The 18,871-nt window shown below is 43.6% G+C and overlaps 1 protein-coding gene across 7 annotated transcripts in view; it reads left to right on the forward strand.

The window, feature by feature from the left end:
- RHOV (ras homolog family member V) overlaps nt 1–18,871 on the forward strand; it is a 74,597-nt gene that overhangs the window by 54,235 nt on the left and 1,491 nt on the right. For 4 of the 7 annotated variants that reach the window (XM_057542366.1, XM_057542368.1, XM_007180384.2 and 1 more), the window contains 2 exons: nt 18,031–18,576; nt 18,770–18,828. In XM_057542366.1, the coding sequence (XP_057398349.1) occupies nt 18,369–18,576; nt 18,770–18,828 (267 nt within the window). In that variant the 5' untranslated portion in view covers nt 18,031–18,368. Of the gene's footprint in view, nt 1–11,916; nt 12,282–15,409; nt 17,579–18,030; nt 18,577–18,769; nt 18,829–18,871 lie in introns of those variants that run through there. The other 3 variants (XM_057542367.1, XM_057542364.1, XM_057542365.1) reach the window with 3 other exon arrangements.

Consider the following 18,871-nt stretch of genomic DNA (forward strand, 5'->3'; position numbering starts at 1 on the left):
GGCTGACTGCTGGGCCAGGGAGGGAGAAGACTGGTGTATGAAAGCTGATGAATTTGAGTTAAGACTTGAAGTGCGTGTATGATTTCCAAGGGTAAAAAAGGGAAAGCATTAAGCAGGCCTCAAGAAAACCAAGAGCAAAGACCTGTAAATAGTGTGATGTTGCAGGTGGGTATGGGGGAAGCTGGAGCACTGACAGTAGGGCAGTGGGAGAAATGGGACCGGTTGTAGCCACATTGTGAAAGCTATTGAATGGCCATCAGAAGGTTTTGGCTGGGGATGAAACCATCTGATGTGGGTTCTGGAAAGATGGGTGGAGGCTTGGGTGGAGTCCATATCAGAGAGGATGAGCTCTGAGGAGACATTTCTGAGGAAGGGCCACTGAGCTCAGTGTCAAGTTAAACACTGGGGAGAGGGAGGCCAGGTAGGAGGCCAGTGCAGGACTGCTCTTGAGACACCTGGCAGATGGTGTAGTAACAACTTTGGGAAGGGAAGGAGCTGGGGGTGGGGTGGGGCAGAGGTCACATGATTGAGCTCAGTCTGGATGGTTGCACTTGAGGCCCCTGCAGGGTATTTACTCCAAGAGACCCAGCACCTGTGAGGCATTCACTGACTAATTGTTTATTAAACAACTGCATGAATGAGCTTTCTCATACTTCAGTTTCTAATCTGTAAAAGGAAAAAAATCTACCTTGTAGCTTTGTATTACAGGATACTATGCAAGTCACTCTGTGCCTGCCTAAAGCTAGAAAATGCTCAATACAAGTTAACTATAGTAGTAATTGTTGACTGGATGAAGACTTGGACCAAAAGTAATGATTTAATTGACTTAAGTGAGTAATTAGTTTGTCTTTTTCTTTTCATTGAAAAATAGTCTACATTCTTTTTTTTTTTTTTTTTTTTTTGGCCCTGCGGCATGCGGGATCTTAGTTCTCTGACCAGGGATTGAACCTGTGCCCCGGAGTCCTAATCACTGGACCACCAGGGAATTCCCCAAAAATAGTCTGCATTCTTTATTCTACTTAAGAGTATCTGAGACTGTTTCTGACTAGGAAGCCTTAGGCTGATAGTAGATCTGATTTTTTTTTTTTTATTGAAGTATAGTCAATTTACAATGTTGTGTTAGTTCAGGTGTACTGTAAAGTGATTCAGTTATACATATTTTTTTCTCAGATTCTTTTCCCATGTATTGAGTAGAGTTCCCTGTGCTATATAGTAGGTCCTTGTTGTTTATCTATTTAATACATAGTAGTGTGTATATGTTAATCCCAAATTCCTAATTTTTCCCTCCCCCCTACATTTCCCCTTTGGTAACCATAAATTTGTTTTCTATGCCTGTAAGTCTGTTTCTGTTTTGTAAGTAAGTTCATTTGTATCATTTTTTTAGATTCCACATATAACTGGTATCATATGATACTTGTCTTTCTCTGATTTACTTCACTTAGTATGATAATCTCTAGGTCCATCCATGTTGCTGCAAAGTAGTTTGGGTTTTTTTTGTTTTTTTTAAATTTATTTTTGGCTGCGTTGGGTCTTCGTTGCTGTCCTCTAGTTGCGGCGATAGGGGGCTACACTTTGTTGCAGTGCGTGGTCTTCTCATTGCACTGCCTTCTCTTGTTGCGGAGCACGGGCTCTAGACCGCAGCCTCAGTAGTTATGGCTCACGGGCTTAGTTGCTCCGCGGCATGTGGAATCTTCCCGGACCAGGGCTCGAACCCGTGTTCCCTGCATCGGCAGGTGGATTCTTTTTTTAAAAAAATTTTTTAATGATACTCTTGTCTGCTTACATTCTTTTTATTTGTTTATGTATGTATGGCTGTGTTGGGTCTTCGTTTCTGTGCGAGAGCTTTCTCTAGTTGTGGCAAACGGGGGCCACTCTTCATCGCGGTGCGCGGGCCTCTCACTATCGCGGCCTCTCGTTGCCGAACACAGGCTCCAGACGCGCAGGCTCAGTAATTGTGGCTCACGGGCCGAGTTGCTCCGCGGCATGTGGGATCCTCCCAGACCAGGGCTCGAACCCACGTCCCCCGCATTGGCAGGCAGACTCTCAACCACTGCGCCACCAGGGAAGCCCGGCAGGTGGATTCTTAACCACTGCGCCACCAGGGAAGCCCAGTAATTACTTTTTTTAAAAGAGGTTTTGTTGTTGTCGTTGTTGTTGTTTAGACTTTCTTTTTTAGAACGGTTTTACATTTATAGAAAAAGTGAGAAGATAATGGAGAGTTTCCATAAACTTCACATCGTTTCCCTTATGAACATCTTCCATTACTATGGTACATTTGTTAAAATTCGTGAACTAAAATTGATACATTATTATTAACTAAAGTCCATACTTTATTCAGATTTCCTTAGTTTTTACTTAATATCTTCTTTCTGTTCCAGGATCCCATCCAGGATATGACCTTATATTTAGTCATCATGTCTCCTTAGGCTCCTCTTGACTGTGGCAGTTTTTCAGACTTTCCTTGTTTTAGGTGACCTTGACAATTTTGAGGAACACTGGGTAGGTAGGATGCTCTCTATTGGAATTTGTCTGATATCTTTTTTTCATGATTAGACTGGGGTTATGGGGTTTTGAGAGGTAAAGTACCATTATCATGACATCATATCAAGGGTACATATCATCAACCTGACTTATCACTGTTGATGTTGACCTTGATCCCCTGACTGAGGTTTGTCAGGTTTCTCCACTGTGAAGTTACTCTTCCCCTCCTTTCCAGACTGTACTCTTTGGAAGGAAGTTACTATGCACAGACGAGACTTAAGGAGTGGAGATTTATGCTCACTTGAGGGTGAAGTACAAATCATTTGGAATTCTTCTGTGTGGGAGATTTAGGAATTTGTTTATAAATTTAATTTTTTATTTTAATCATATATATGATTAAATATATGTGTGTAGAGAGAGAGAGAGAGAGAGAGCGAGAGAGAGAGAGAGCGAGAGAGAGCTGTTAAGACTTATTAAGGAAACAGAGCAGTCCTTTGCCTCATACCCAGTTAAACTCCTCATCAGGTCTGTTCTTATCTCTCAGTGCTGATCTAAGGATATTCCCAAAATGCACCCCACCCCTCCAGACACCTGAGTATTTGGTTTTAGGTGTTTGCTCCCTCCGGACTGGCTTCTTCCCTGGTACCCCTCCCCTTGCCAGGATCAGGGCCCCTCCTGGGTGCTCCCTCAGCCCTCTGTGCTGATCACCCCACATTATGATCGCCCTGCATTACAACTGCCTAGTAACTCCTCTCTCTCTTTCTTTCTCTCTCCCCCTCTTCTCCCCCCACCACCTCTCTCTCCTCTTCCTCCATCCCCTCCTTCCCCTCCCCCCTCTTCTTCCTCCCCCTCCCACTCTCTTCCCTTCCCTCCCCCTCCCTGGGCCAACTGTGTACAGTATAAGCTCACTGAAGGCAGGGACAGGTGACTTGCAGACCCCCTCCTGCCGCAGGGCTGGCACATTGTTGGCTTCTGCTAAAATATGCTGAAGGAAAGAAGGTCCTTGGCTCACTCAGAACACCTCTTTATAACCCTTTGTAAGAGGTAAATCTCTTCTTCTTCCTGTTTGATTCCCTTCCAGATGTTTCCAAAACTACCTAAAATAGTCCCAGTTCTCAAAAAAGCCTTCTACCCTCCCTGTTACTGTCATTCCTTCTCTCCCTGAGTGACAAAGCCCTGCCCAAGGCATGTATAGACTCAGCCTGCCCTTTTTCTTCCCACCACCTTCCAGGGTTGTGAAGACCCCAGAGAAGCCACCGGGTGAGAGGGGATAGGACACTTTTTCCACCTCTCTAGGTGGGAAATGAAGGCATCCTCAGGTCAGTGGTCCTCAAACTGGGGTTCACAGGTCCCAAGGAGAGTACACCAAATAGTTTTAAGGGAATAAGTGTCCAGAGTTTCCCTGGGCCAAAAATGAACAGCAGGAGAAGGCCCCTGGGAGCGAGGTCATATCCCCTCCCACCTCCCCTGCTCCTAACTCTTCAGAAGAAAAGTGCACCACTCACCCAACAGGATGGTGAAATGGAAACCACCCCACCCCATGGTACATTGCTTCAGAGCATAAAAATCTGCCAGGAGCCCCGCAAAGAGACCACTGGAATTATTGTTGGTGTTCCCACAAAGAGAATAAACCAGGTGACAAGAAAACATCGAACAGTTTCTAATTTGCTAATTCGAATACGATTTGAGAACCTATTCAAGTTTTAGCTAACTGAAAAAAAAATTGCTAACAGGGACTTCCCTAGTGGTACAGTGGTTAAGAATCCGCCTGCCAATGCAGGGGACACGGGTTTGAGCCCTGGTCTGGGAAGATCCCACATGCCGCAGAGCAACTAAGCCTGTGCGCCACAACTACTGAGCCTGCGCTCTAGAGCCCGCGAGCCACAATTACTGAAGCCGGTGCACCTAGAGCCCGTGCTCTGCAACAAGAGAAGCCACCACAACAAGAAGCCCACGCACCGCAATGAAGAGTAGCGTCCGCTAGCCACAACTAGAGAAAGCCCCGCGCGCAGCAATGAAGACGCAACACAGCCAAAATAAATAAATAAATAAATAAATAAATAAATAAATAAAACATCATTAAAAATAATTGCTAACATTTTGGCATATAATTTGGAAGGGAGTCAAATAATCAAGTAACATTGCTATACCAAACCTTCCATTCCCGTCTAAAGATGTATGTGAACAAGGTTTCTCTGCACTTACATTAAACAAAACGAAACAAAAAAGTAAGAGAATTGATGCTGAACTTTGTCGCATTCAAGCATTCTATCCATGAATGCATAAACTAATTGAAAAGAAAACCAAAAAAGTCTGATGCATCTCATCAAAAAATGTATTTCTTATATAATTTTACTTTTTATGTGTAACTATATCAAAATGTGTAATATATTTATGTTTTGATGAGTTGAATAATTATAATGATAATTTAATTGAAAAGAAAACAATGTTAAGACTTAGAGCCTCAAAGTCACCAGATATATAACATTATAATGTTAAAAAATGTATATACTAATTACACCCAATTAGGATAAAGTACCAATAAAACTTTCAATCATAACATACATTACAGTAAGACTGGGAGCACTGAAAGAGAAAACAAATAACATAAACTTTCCAACTGTTCAAGTAGAGCTTGTTCACATTATTTTAAATGGATGTGTTAGAATATCAAACTCCTTTGGTATTTTAGATTCCAATGTGTATATGTAAAAGAATGAGGTCATAGTTTTATTTAAGCGTTACTATTCACAGTACGCTACAAGTGGCGTTCTCTGCAGCTATGTGGTCTTAAGATGAAAAGTTTTAGTTGTCAGTACCTACGGTTTTATACACTTCTAGGGAGTCTGGGAGTCTTGGTGGGGTGCATGCTTTTGACCAGCACCACCTCGCCAGGAGCCCCTCCCAGGCTGGCCGTTGCCCTCCCCACCACCACCCTCCCGGGCTGTTTCTCCAGACCCCCTTCTTCTCAGGATATGGAAGCTAACTCAGCCGGATGCTGCTGAACAAGTCACCTGGCCCTTCTGAACTCCTCTCATTTCCTCAACTGTAAACGGTGAGGGTAGAACTAGACCATCTCTAACAGTCTGTAGTTCTCTGAAAGCCAAACCCTTCTCACAGTCCATTTAGAGACACTTGGGGACAGCGCCCAGGGAATAATGGCTTTCAGGGCACTGCCTCCAAGCCAGTTTCTATGCTCCTTATCTATCCCTTAGTCTAGGATACATTTCAAAAGATGCCTCAGCCAGGAAGCCTTCTCTGATTATGTGAAAACCAATAAAATCTAACAACCAGCCCTCATCCTGCCTCCAACCTTATAGATCATAAGACCTGACACACTGTAAGTACTTGGGAAGTGCCTGCTGAGTTAATGCATGACTTGACACATTAATGTGCATTTACATCATGCCGTCACACTGCATATGTCTGAATAAAACTTGCCTCTGTACTCATCCACGTGGCCTCTTGCAGAAACTGTTTTCAAACTTTTAAAAATAATGAGATTTTTACATTAAGAACAAGAGTAACAACACAACAACAACAGTAAAATCCAAACTGTTCAAAAAGACCACCAGTATGTAGTGTTGTGAGGCTGTGAAGCAACGTGGAACCCATTGCTGGTGGGAATATAAAATGGTGTGACCACTCACAGCCACTTAACATGCACTGACTTTATGACCCAGCAGTTCCATACCTGGGTATTTACCTGAGAGAAAGAAAAAATATGTCCACACGAAGATTTGGACACGAATGTCTATAGCAGCTTTATTCATAATAGCCCCAAACTGGAAACAACTCAAATGTCTATCAGTAAGAGGGACTTCCCTGGTGGCGCAGTGGTTAAGAGTCCACCTGCCAATGCAGGGGACATGGGTTCGATCCCTGGTCCGGGAAGATCCCACATGCCGCAGAGCAACTAAGCCTGTGCACCACAACTACTGAAGCCCTCGTGCCTAGAGCCCATGTCCTGCAACAAGAGAAGCCACTGCAATGAGAAGCCCATGCACAGCAACGAAGACCCAACGCAGCCAAAAATAAATAAATAAATTTATTTTTAAAAATGTCTATCAATAAGAGAATAAACAAATAGTGGTACATCCATACAATGGAATACTATTCAGCAATAAAAAAAGAACAAACTAGCCTTACATACAAAAGCATGAATGAAACTCAAAAATGGGCTGAGTGTAAGAAGTGAGACATAAGAGAGTACACAGAGCATGTTTCTGTTTATTTGAAATTCTAAAACAGGCAAAAACTAAACCTTAGTGACAAAGCTGATCAGTGTTTGTCCTAGGACCTGGCATGGGGGTGGAGGATTGACTAGAAAGGAGCAAGAAGGAACTTTTTAGGGGAGATGGAAATGTTTTGTATCTTGATTGTGGTGGTGTTGATTATGTAGGTGGATACATTGGTCAAAACTCATTAAATTATATACTTAAAATGGGTGCATTTTAGATGTAAATGATATCTCAGTAGAGTTGATTGCGATATCAAATTTTAAAAAGATCTCTGCCCACAGGACTTCCCTGGTGGTCCAGTGGGTAAGACTCTGCACTTTCAATGCAGGGGTCCCGGGTTCGATCCCTGGTTGGGGAGCCAGATCCCACATGCATGCTGCACCTAAGAGAGTCTGCATGCCACAACTAAGAGGAATTCCACATGCCAGAACTAAGAGTCCACACACCGCAACTAAAGATCCCGCATGCCACAACTAAGACCTGGTGCAACCAAGATAGACAGATAAAGAAAGAAAGAAATATTTTTTAAAAAATAAAAATTAAAAAAAATCAAAAGATCTCTGCCCAAATGTCAGAATGGATATTTGAGTTTATAAGACAAAAGATAATAAAGCAATAGATAACATGCTTTGTAGCCCATAATTCTTCTCTTTTTTTAAAATATGTTTTTAAAAATTGAAGTATAGTTGGTTTACAATATTGGGTTAGTTTCAGGTGTACAGCAAAGTGATTCAGTTATGTATATATTTTCTTCAGATTATTTTCCATTATAGGTTATTATAAGATATTGAGTATATTTCCTTGTGCTATACAGTAAATCCTTGTTGCTTATCTATTTTATGTGTAGTAGTTTGTATCTGCTAATCCCATACTCATAATTTATCCCTCCCCCCCTTCCCTTTTGGTAACTGTAAGTTTGTTTTCTGTGTCCATAAGTCTGTTTCTGTTTTGTATATAGATTCATTTGTACTATTTTTTAGATTCCACATATAAGTGATTTCATAATATTTGTCTTTGTCTGACTTACTTCACCAAGTATAATATTTTCTAGGTCCATCCATTTGCTGCTGCAAATGGCAATATTTCGTTCTTTTTTATGGCTAATATTCCATTTTGTGTGTGTGTGTGTGTGTGCGCGCGCGCGCGCACGCGTGCACGTGCGTGTGTGTGTATACATATATCATGTCTTCCTAAACCATGTCCGTTGATGGTGTAGCCCATGACTCCTTTTTTTTTTTTCAAGATTTATTTATTTATTTATTAAGACTGCGCTGGGTCTTAGTTGTGGCACACTTGATCTTCGTTGCGGCATGTGAACTCTTAGTTGTGGCATGCATGCGGGATCTAGTTTCCCGACCAGGGATCAAACCTGGGCCCCCTGCATTGGGAGCATGGAGTCTTACCCGCTGGACCACCAGGGAAGTCCCCATAGCCCACCGTTCTTTTTTATTTATTTATTTGTTTGTTTGCTTGTTTGTTTGTTTGTTTGTTTATTTTTGGCTGTGTTGGGTCTTCGTTTCTGTGCGAGAGCTTTCTCTAGTTGCAGCGAGCGGGGGCCACTCTTCATCGCGGTGCACGGGCCTCTCACTATCGCGGCCTCTCTTGTTGCGGAGCACGGGCTCCAGACGCGCAGGCTCAGCAGTTGTGGCACGTGGGCTTAGCTGCCCCGTGGCATGTGGGATCTTCCCAGACCAGGGCTCGAACCCATGTCCCCTGCACTGGCAGGCAGACTCTCAACCACTGTGCCACCAGGGAAGCCCCTAGCCCACCATTCTTAAGGGGAGGACTGAATAGGGGGTGGTGGTGGAGTGACAGACGGGGTTCTGCGATCCTGGCTCTGTCTTAGCCGTGAGGCCTTGGGCAAGTCACTTAACTTCGATGGAGACTCAGTTTCCTCACCTATAAAGATAATAACAACACCAGTGTATTAGTATGATGACTTTTTGTGTTCCCTATCTGGGTCACAGAAGAAAAAATTCCGAATCTACCTTATCTGACAAATTTATATTGTTCAGTCTCAGGTGGAGCCATGACTTCATCTGAAAAAACTTGCCCTGTCCCAGAGGAAGATAATTATAACAGTAGTGCACCCTTGCAGAGCAGTCTCTCTGTACAGGCACTATTCTGAGCATTCTCCATAATTCATTTAATCCTCACAACATTCTATGAAGCAGGTACTATTTTAATCAATCCCATTTTACAGACAAGGAAACTGAGGCCCAGAAAAGACAACAGTTATTAAGGGACACAACCCGGATACCAACCTAGGTGCTTTGGCCCAGAGCCCACGCTCTTAACCGTCAAGCTATCTTGTCTCTTGTTAACAAAAGCATAATTTGCAATAAAGGCAGGGAAAGGAAGTTGATTGAGAGATACTAGCTTTATACAAACTTAAATGTGAGCAAAACCCAGTACCTTTCTATCAGCACTTTTACAAAAAATAGTGAAAGCTGATTTCATGTTGGTTTGGAAAATCCTGCTCTGTTTCTAGTTTCAATTGCTGTGGTCTTTCTGAAGAGCAGGCTGTACCTACTAACAGGAGGAAAAAGAGATCTAGTTAGGGAGACCAGCCCTCCTGGGTTTAGCACTGGAAGTTCTGCGTCCCAGGATACCTCCTAGTCCTGGTCACCCTAGGCTAGCTGTTCGCCAGTGAAATAACCCCGAAGGAAAAGAAAAGCTGTGATGTGACCTGGATTGGGCTCCTGCCTCCCTCTCCAGCTCATTTCTCACCACTTTTATCCTCGGCCAGGCTGAGCTAGTTTTAGTTCCAAAATGGACCAGACTCTTTCCCTTCTGGGCCTGATTCCTGCTGTTTCTGCAGGCTGTTTCCAAGCCCTCTTTGCTTGGTTCACACTCACTCCAAACCCAACCAGACTGATGAAGTTCAGCAGGTACACACCGATGTGGCCACACCAGTTGTTAAAATATCCACTTCCAGGACTTCCCCGGTGGTCCAGTGGTTAAGAATCCGCCTTCCAATGCAGGGGACGCAGGTTCAATCCCTGGTCGGGGAACGAAGATCCCACATGCATGCCGCAGCTAAGCTCACGTGCTCTAGAGCCCATGTGCCGCAACCATGTGGCCAAAAAAAAAAAAAAAAAAAATCCACTTCCCTGAGTGTGCCCCTCCCCATCACTCTTCACCAGGAGCCAGCCACTAAAGGGTTAATATCAGACACACTAGAGATCTTCTAAAAAGCTGCTCCAGCACAAGGACTAGCATCTCTCTGCAGCCATACCAGTTGCTAAACAATGTAAATATCGTCCCTGATTAAAACTATGTAAAATGCGAATTTATATAAGCAATGCCAAGAAGAGAATTTAGATGTCATTATTAATTGAATGCTTGTTTATTGGGTCCTCTTTTTGTAAGGTTGCTAATGTTCATAATGATCATCCTCATCATCAAAGGAAAACACGTACTCTAGGGTTAACCCCAGGGAGCTGAGTGGACCTCGGTGGTCTCAGGCCCCAACTTCTATTCAAGAGGAGGCTTTGGGCCAGTGGAGCCAGTCTTTGAGGAGAAGTAACTGAGGATTTGGCTGAACCCAGGGCTTGGCCATTTGGACAAGTGCTTGTGACATCAGGGAAGGTGGGGCTGCCTGCCTATCAGTCTCTTTATCATTTGGCAAATCATGCCTCACCATTCATTTATTCATTCCACAAAGAGTTAATAAGCTCCTCCTAAGTGGGATGCCACTGGACTGGGGTAGTAAGAGCCAGAAGTTGTATGAGACCCTCCCTGTTCCCAGCTGCTTGAAGTATATGACGTGCACACAGGAAACACATAATGTTCTCAAAGTGAGAGAAACAGACAAGGAGTTTAGAGAAGGGAGGTTAATGTAGGGTAGAGCAAGGTGGGGGAAGAGATGAGGCCTGTTTTGTTCATCCATGTGCACTCAGCACTTTCCACAGTGCCTGCCCCACAGTGGGTTCGAAAAGAACCTCATGGAATGAAGGAATGAATGAGAACAAACTATTCATAATCCTGCCATTCAGAGGTAGTCATTGACATGTTGGTGCATTTCCTCTTTTTTTCTAAATATACGACAAATATATTTTTTAATTTCAGTAACTTTTTAAATTTTATTTATTTATTTTTGGCTGTGTTGGGTCTTCATTGCTGTGCACGGGCTTTCTCTAGTTGCGGTGAGCAGGGACTACTGTTCGTTGCGGTGCGCGGGCTTCCCATTGCGGTGGCTTCTCTTGTTGCGGAGCACGGGCTCTAGGCGAGCGGGCTTCAGTAGTTGTGGCTCACGGGCTCTAGAGCGCAGGCTCAGTAGTTGTGGTGCACGGGCTTAGTTGCTCCGCGGCATGTGGGATCTCCCTGGACCAGGGATCGAACCCATGTCCCCTGCATTGGCAGGCGGATTCTTAACCGCTGCGCCACCAGGAAAGCCCAGTAACTTTTTTTGGTGTAAAATAACATGTTCATTGTAGAAAAAGGAGAGAAAATGATGATAAAGCAACATAATATTAATTGCTAACATGTGTTAAGTGTTCATTATATATCAGGCTTCCCACCCAATGGCAATGACTCTCCACATTTTGGTCTATGTCCTTCATATAGGACTCTCTTTTATTCTAACTGTACACTTAAAAAAAAAATACTTGGAAAAAAAAATACTTGGGCTCAAACTGTTTATATAATTCTGTATCATTTAACATTATTTTGAACATTTTCCTACATCATTGGAAGTTCTCTTAAGGATTATTTCAGTGGCTATTTATCCCATCCTGGGGGTGTACTGTAATTAGAAGCTGTGGGATGCCAGCAGGGACTTGTACAGTCTATCTGATGGCGAACAGGGATTCACTATAGGTTCTTTAGTGGGAGGGTGACAGAATAAACTTGTCTTAGGAAGACTGAGAGCACTAGAAATGAGCAAAACAAAGCCAGGGAGGCAGGCAGGAGGTGATTCTTTGGGCAAGGGATGCCAAAAGGAAGAGGGGCGTCAAGTACTTCATGAAAAGGACTGAGGACAGAGGAGGATGGAGAGGAGGGAGTCCAAGTGCATTGGGAGGTTTGGAGACTATTCGGCTCCAACTCCTTCCAATTCATTAGCTTGAGAGAATTGTGCTACGTGGTCAGAAATCAGGAAGTTAGAAGGGGAACTCTGTTAATGAAAGAAGAGGGGAGTTCTTTTACATGAACGTTTTTAGCTGGCAACTCCTGAAGGCAGTTAAAAAAAAGAAAAGAAAAAGAAAAAAATACTGGCCAGGGCTTGAGTGCAAAGTCTGGGCAGGAAAGAGTTGTCTGAGGGGGGCAGTAGCAGTTGGGATCGGGTAGATGGAGACGGGGTGGAGAGAAAGGCAGGGAGAAGCAAAGGCTAAGTAAGGCTGGATGCGGGGGAGTGGGCAGGGCAGGGCCAAAGCCCCAGAGGCAGCCTGATCCTAGAGACAGATGGCATGGAGGGGCTGGAGGGTTGACTATCAAGATCCTGTTCCCTTGGCACCAGGAGGCTGACTCAGCCCAGGCCGCTGACTTTGCCGCCAACTCTCTCCCAGGACACAAGTACACCGAGTAGAGAAAAACCCAATTAATTAAATGGAAAGCTTGGTGAGTGTGCAGTCTAATTATTGTATTATCATCAGTATGTTGGTAAATAAGTAGTGTTCTTCCCAGGTTTATTGAAGTATGGTGGACAAAGAAATTAAGTGTTAGATATAAAATTCTTTTTCTTGCATCCTCTTTTTATTTCAAAGCTTTCTGACCTGCCCATTGAGTCTCTGGGCTCCTTCTGAATAGCAGGCCTGATTCGGAAGCTTTGGAGTGGAGTATGCAGAAGAAATAGAAAAAGGCTACATGAGGTGCATTTCACTCACAAAGAGCCTGTGCATTGAACTTTTTGAGTAAACTCTTTCTTTTTTGTTAATCCCTTTTTCAGCAATAGAAAAATCACGGTGGTGGGGTACAGGTAGATTTCTTTTGGTTTATTCTTATTGAGCTGAGGTTTTGCTGTAGGTATTCCAATGTATGCAGTAATTTTAAATAAGATATGGGCTTAACAGAAATGCCTAAGAATTTGACCACACCTGAGTGTGAACCTGTGGATTGCTGGTTCTGGGACTGTCTGCCACTTACTAGCTTCTTTGATCTTGAGGCTAGTCCCCTAACTTCTCTGGGCCCCTGTATACTCCCCCCAACACCCCTCACACACCCCAGCAATTGCACTTGGGTATCATGTGAGATAGGGCAAACTAAAGCACTTTTACAAGTCTAAAGCTCCATACACCTTGTGTTGGACACTTTGGAAACAAAATGGTTATGACTGCCGTGATTCAATGTCAGGGCCACGTTTTAGTTTTGTTTTAGTTTTGTTTCGTTTTTCCGCTAATTAAAACTATTTTATTAATCTTACACTCTCCCTAAGCTAGCTAATTTTTTTTAACGTAGGGCTTAGGTTTTTGGGGTTTTTTTGATACAGTTGATATACAATATTACATCAGTTTCAGATGTACTACATAGTGATTTGACATTTGCATATGTTATGAAATGATCACCATAAGTCTAGTAACCATCTGTTGCCACACAGTTATTCCAATATTATTGACCATATTCCTTATGCTGTATATTACATCCTCATGGCTTATTTATTTTATAACTGGAGGTTTGTATCTCTTAATCCCCTCAGTATTTCACTCCCTGCCACCCTCCTCCCTTCTGGCATCCACCTGTTTGTTCTCTGTAATTATGACTCTCTTTTTATTTATTTTTTGTTATTTTAATAAATATTTATTTACTTATTTGGCTGCCCTGGGTCTTAGCTGCAGCATGTGGGATCTAGTTCCCTGACCAGGGATTGAACCCGGGCCCCCTGCTTTGGGAGCGTGGAGTCTTAGCCACTGGACTACCAGGGAAGTCCCTATTTCGTTTTGTTTTGTTTTTTAGATTCTACATATAAGTGAGGTCATACAGCATTTGTCTTTCTCTGTCTAACTTATTTCACTTAGCATAATACCCTCTAGATCCATCCATGTTGTGACAAATGGTAAGGTTTCATTTTTTTATGGCTGAGTAGTATTCCTTTGTTCATATATACCATATCTTTATCCATTCATCTATCAATGGACACTTAGGTGGTTTCCATACCTTGGCTACTGTAAATAATGCTGCAATGAACATTGGAGTGCATATATCTTTTCGAATTATTGTTTTTGTTTTCTTCAGGTAAATACCCAGAAGTGAAATTGCTGGATCATATGGTAGTTCTATTTTTAATTTTGGGGGGAACCTCTATACTGTTTTCCATAGTGGCTGCATCAATTTACAATCCAACTGATAATTCACAAGTGTTCCCTTTTCTCCACATTCTCACCAACATTTGTTATTTGTTGTCTTTTTGATGATAGCCATTCTAACAATTGTGCTTTTAATTTGTATCCCCCTTATGATGAGTGATGTTGAGCATCTTTTCTTGTGCCTGTTGGCCGTCCGTGTGTCTTCTTCAGAAAAATGTCTATTCAGGTCCTCTGCCCATTTTTTAATCGGGTTGTTTTGTTTTGGTTTTTTTCTTCGTTGAATTGTATGAGTTCTTTGTATATTTTGGATATTAACCCCTTATCAAATATATTGTTTGCAAATATCTTCTCCCATTCAATAGGCTGTCTTTTTGTTTTGTTGATAGTTTCTTTCGATGTGCAAAAGCTTTTTAGCTTGATGTAGTCCCATTTGTTTATTTTTGCTTTTGTTTCCCTTTCCAGGAGACAGATCCAAAAAAATATTACTAAGACCTATGTCAAAGAGCATACTGCCCATGTTTTCTTCTAGGAGTTTTATGGTTTTAGGTCTTATATTTAAATCTTAATCCATTGTGAGTTTATTTTGTATATGGTGTGAGAAAGTAGTCCAGTTTGATTCTTTTGCATGTAGCTGTCCAGTGTTCCCAACAGCATTTTTGAAAAGCTTGTCTTTTCCGCATTGTGTATTCTTGCCTCCTTTGTAGTAGATTGATTGTATAAGCAAGGGTTTATTTCTGGGCTCTATAGACTCTGTTCCATTGATCTATGGGTCTGTTTTTGTTCCAGTACCATACTTTTTTATTATTAGTTTTTTAATTTTTAAAATTTATTTATCATTTATTTTTGGCTGTGTTGGGTCTTTGTTGCTGTGTGCGGGCTTTCTCTAGTTGCGGCGAGTGGGGCTATTCTTTGTTGCGGTGCGTGTGCTTCTCATTGCAGTGGCTTCTCTTGCAGACCACAGGCTCCAGGCGCGTGGGCTTCAGTAGTTGTGGCACAGGGGCTCAGTAGTTGTGGCTCACAGGCTCCAGAGAGCAGGCTCAGTAGTTGTGGCGCACGGGCTTAGTTGCTCTGCAGCATGTGGGATCTTCCTGGACCAGGGCTCAAACCCGTGTCTCCTGAATTGGCAGGTGGATTCTTAACCACTGCGCCACCAGGGAAGCCGTTTTTTTGTTTTTTAATACACTTTATTTTGGAACAGTTTAGATTTACAGAAAAATTGAGAAGATAGCACAGGGTTTCCCTGTATCTCACACCCAGATTCCCCCATTATAAATATCTTACATTGTATGGTACATTTGTCACAATTAATGAACCAGCATTGGTATATTATTATTAGCTAAAGTCCATATTTTATTCAGAATTCCTTGGTTTTTACCTAATGTCCTATTTTTCTTCCAGGATCCCACCCAGGATACCACATTACATTTAATTGTCATGTCTCCTTAGGCTCCTCTTGGCTGTGGCAGTTTTTCAGACTTTCCTTGTTTTTGATGATCTTGACAGTTTTGAGGAGTACTGGGCCAGCATTTTGTAGAATGTCTCTCAGTTGGAACTTTTCCGATGTTTTTCTCGTGATTAGGCTGGAATTCTTCAGAGGTAAAATGTCATTCTCATCACATCACATCAAGGGTACATACTATCAACTTGACTTATCAATGTTGATCTTAATCTTGATCACCTGCTTGAGGGAGAGTTTGTCAGGATTCTCCACTGTAAAGTTACTTTTTTCCCCACCCTTTTCAGACTGTCCTCTTTGCAAGGAAATCACTATGCACAGCCCACAAGAGTGCTGGTTTACACTCCTCCTTGAGCGTGGAGTATCTACATACATTATTTGGAATTCTTCACAGGAGATTTGGCTATTATCCCCCATTTATTTATGTATTCAATCATTTATATCAGAATAGACTTGCAGCTATTTATTTTATACTTTGGGTTATAATCCAATACTGGTTTATTTTGTTGCTCCAACTGTCCCAGATTTGGCCTTTGGAAGCTCTTTCAGTTGGCCCCTGTGTCCTCTAACTTATCTCCACCTTCCTGTTGTTTTGTTTGTTTGTTTAGCACTTCCTTACTTTCTGTGCTACAAAATGTTCCAGGCTCATCTTGTATATTTCCTACTCCAATCCTAAAATCAATCATTTCTCCAAGGAGAAAGTCAAGGCGACGTTTTAGTCTTAGCAAATGTGTATCTGACTGGAAGTTGGGACAGATAATCCATCAGGTGGGCAGGAATAAGACTCAAGCCACCCTCGGGAGGGGACTCTCCCAGCAGCAGCAGCCAGAATTACAAGCCCTTAGCTGAGAAATAGATGACTCACCAGCTCCCCAGGTTGTCTCCTCCCTCCCCCTCTTGCTGACAAGACTGTCCCTAAACCAGCTCCGACAGAGCGACCTAGGTTAGAAAGTGTCCCCACCCAAGGGGCCAGCGAAGAATGGCCTGTTGCAGGCCAAGTTAGGGCTTTAACCATGGCCAGCTGATACCTCCCCCATTTGTGTATTTGTGTATTATTTATATCCCTTCTACCTGCAGAAAGAATTAAACAGGATTACCCTCAAATTTCAGCTACAATAAAACTATTAAAGCTTGTGTAAAAGGACAAGAGTGCTGTGAAGAAGAGCATTTGTGTGTGTGTGTTGTGTTGGGTGTGTATGTGTGTGTGTGTTAATTTTGTCCCAGACACCTGGGCTGAGGCAACTTCCCTAGGTTCCCTGAATAACAGATTGCTAGCACCAGAAGGACTTTAAGAAATAAATATGCTTCACCTGGCATTTTATAGCTGAGATGGAGCAAGTGATTTCTCAGGAATCACACAGCTAATGAACTGAAGAACTAGGAATACTGGGACACGTCTCTTGATGTCTAGGTCTTTTCAAATCCCCATTCTTGCCTCCCTTTCCAGGAGAGCAAAAAGAATAGCTTTTAGACCTCCTGGGTGATACAATGGCAAGACAACACTTTGAGGCTTCTTTCACTTGCTAGATGAATAAACTTATGTGGATGTGTCTGAGAAGTCATTGGGGGCTATAATTAGGGGTTATTAGCATCCCCAGACACTCAGACATAGGGAATGTAGGATGCAGACATTGGGATGCAGAAGTGGATACTGGGGATCCTGCCATTTCCCCACAGTCAAGCTTTAAATGGTTAAATCAGCAATGTTCTAGTTGTCCTCAACTTTTGACCAACAGTGGGGGAAAAAAAGAAAAATAAATAAAAACCAGGGGTCCTGAGACTTTTTTCAAGAGATTTAGAGATTTTGACTTAGGGATTTTTATCCTACCAACTGTTTGAAAAATTGGATCATATCTTTTCTTTAATATTCACTGCCCTATCTGCCTCCCAACACTCTCCCTTCAACGACTCATGAATGAGGTGTTTTCAGTGATCTTTGTGTAGGCTGAGATCTTTGTACAGGCTTGGAATTCAGAGAAAGGATTCTGGGCCTGGTGTCACTTGGTGTGGCTGCAATAAAGAGATGAAATTAGCATCAGGCTATTTTTCACTTGCTCTCTTGGTGACCTTCTTAGGGCTACCTGGGATATCATGTCTCTGTCTGTAAACTCCTTCTAAGGCAAGGACAGTGGGCGGCCCAGAACAGCATCAGAAAATAGGTAATTACTATGTGCTTTTGATGATGATGATGATAAAGATAATATTAGGAACTTTGGGGATTTAGAAAATATTCAATTGGAGGACTGTCCTTGAAGATCCTCCCCAGCTAGCTTCTCCAGCACCCTGAGTTCCTTTAGAGGAGCAGAGTGAAGGTGTTTAAAGCCTGCCTTCAGGCTGAGTCTAGAGGAAGCTCTTCGGTGGAAGGGGGTCGTTAAATTCCTGCCTGCTGAGTTCACGCCTGAGTTTAACTTCTGCCTCTTCATGATCTCTATATTTAAAAAAAATCATTAATTAATAAAATTATTATCCAGACTTTTTTATACTCGTACAAACATATGTCTAGTCTTTTGTTTTAATTTGAACAAAGTTTAATTTGAACATGCTGCATTATGTGTTCTGCAATTTGCTTCTTCCTCCTAACAATAAATCCTGGATATCTTTCTCTGCCAAGATACCTAGATCTGCCTCATTTGGGCGAGTCTTTGTCCTCGTACCTGTGTGATTCTCCGAGCGTCAGTTTTCGGCCTGCCTCTCTTCCTCCGGGTGTGACAGATTGCCTGACCTCTTGCGGTGCGCTGCAGAGGGAGGTCCCGGAGGAGGCCTGGAGGGTGGGCGGGGCCCGAGGCCGCACAAGACATGCAGATGAGGTAGGCGGGGCCCCCACATATACCCGTGGGTAGCTGCTGGCGGTTGAGCCGGGTCTCGGCAGATTTCAGTCAGAGGCAGCCTACGGACGCTGCTTCACCGAGCACAGCGGAGCCTGGTCCCCGGCTGTCCCCGGAGCGGGCCATGCCCCCGCGGGAGCTAAGCGAGGCCGAGTCGTCCCCGCTCCGGGCCCCGACCCCTCCCTCGCGGCGGGGCAGCGCGTCCCCAGAGCTGGGCATCAAGTGCGTGCTGGTGGGCGACGGCGCCGTGGGCAAGAGCAGCCTTATTGTCAGCTACACCTGCAATGGGTACCCCGCGCGCTACCGGCCCACAGCGCTGGACACCTTCTCCGGTAAGTTCAACGGCCCCGGCGGCCGCGTGGCCGGGGGTGGGGTTGTGCACCGGGGGCTGGGGCTGGCGCCGAGGCACGAGTGCACAGAAACCGCTGGGGGGGCTGGCGGGAGCAGGCCCCGAGGTGGCGCTGGTGAGGCCTGGTGGGATCCAGGACGCTCTAACTCAGACTTTCCCCTGACCCTCCTCTGCAGTGCAAGTCCTGATTGATGGAGCCCCGGTGCGCATTGAGCTCTGGGACACAGCGGGACAGGTGAGAGAAGTCGGGAGCGGCCTTTGCTGGTCTGGGGTGAGGT

This window comes from Balaenoptera acutorostrata, chromosome 3, assembly GCF_949987535.1.
Source record: "Balaenoptera acutorostrata chromosome 3, mBalAcu1.1, whole genome shotgun sequence".
Classification (NCBI taxonomy): domain Eukaryota; kingdom Metazoa; phylum Chordata; class Mammalia; order Artiodactyla; family Balaenopteridae; genus Balaenoptera; species Balaenoptera acutorostrata.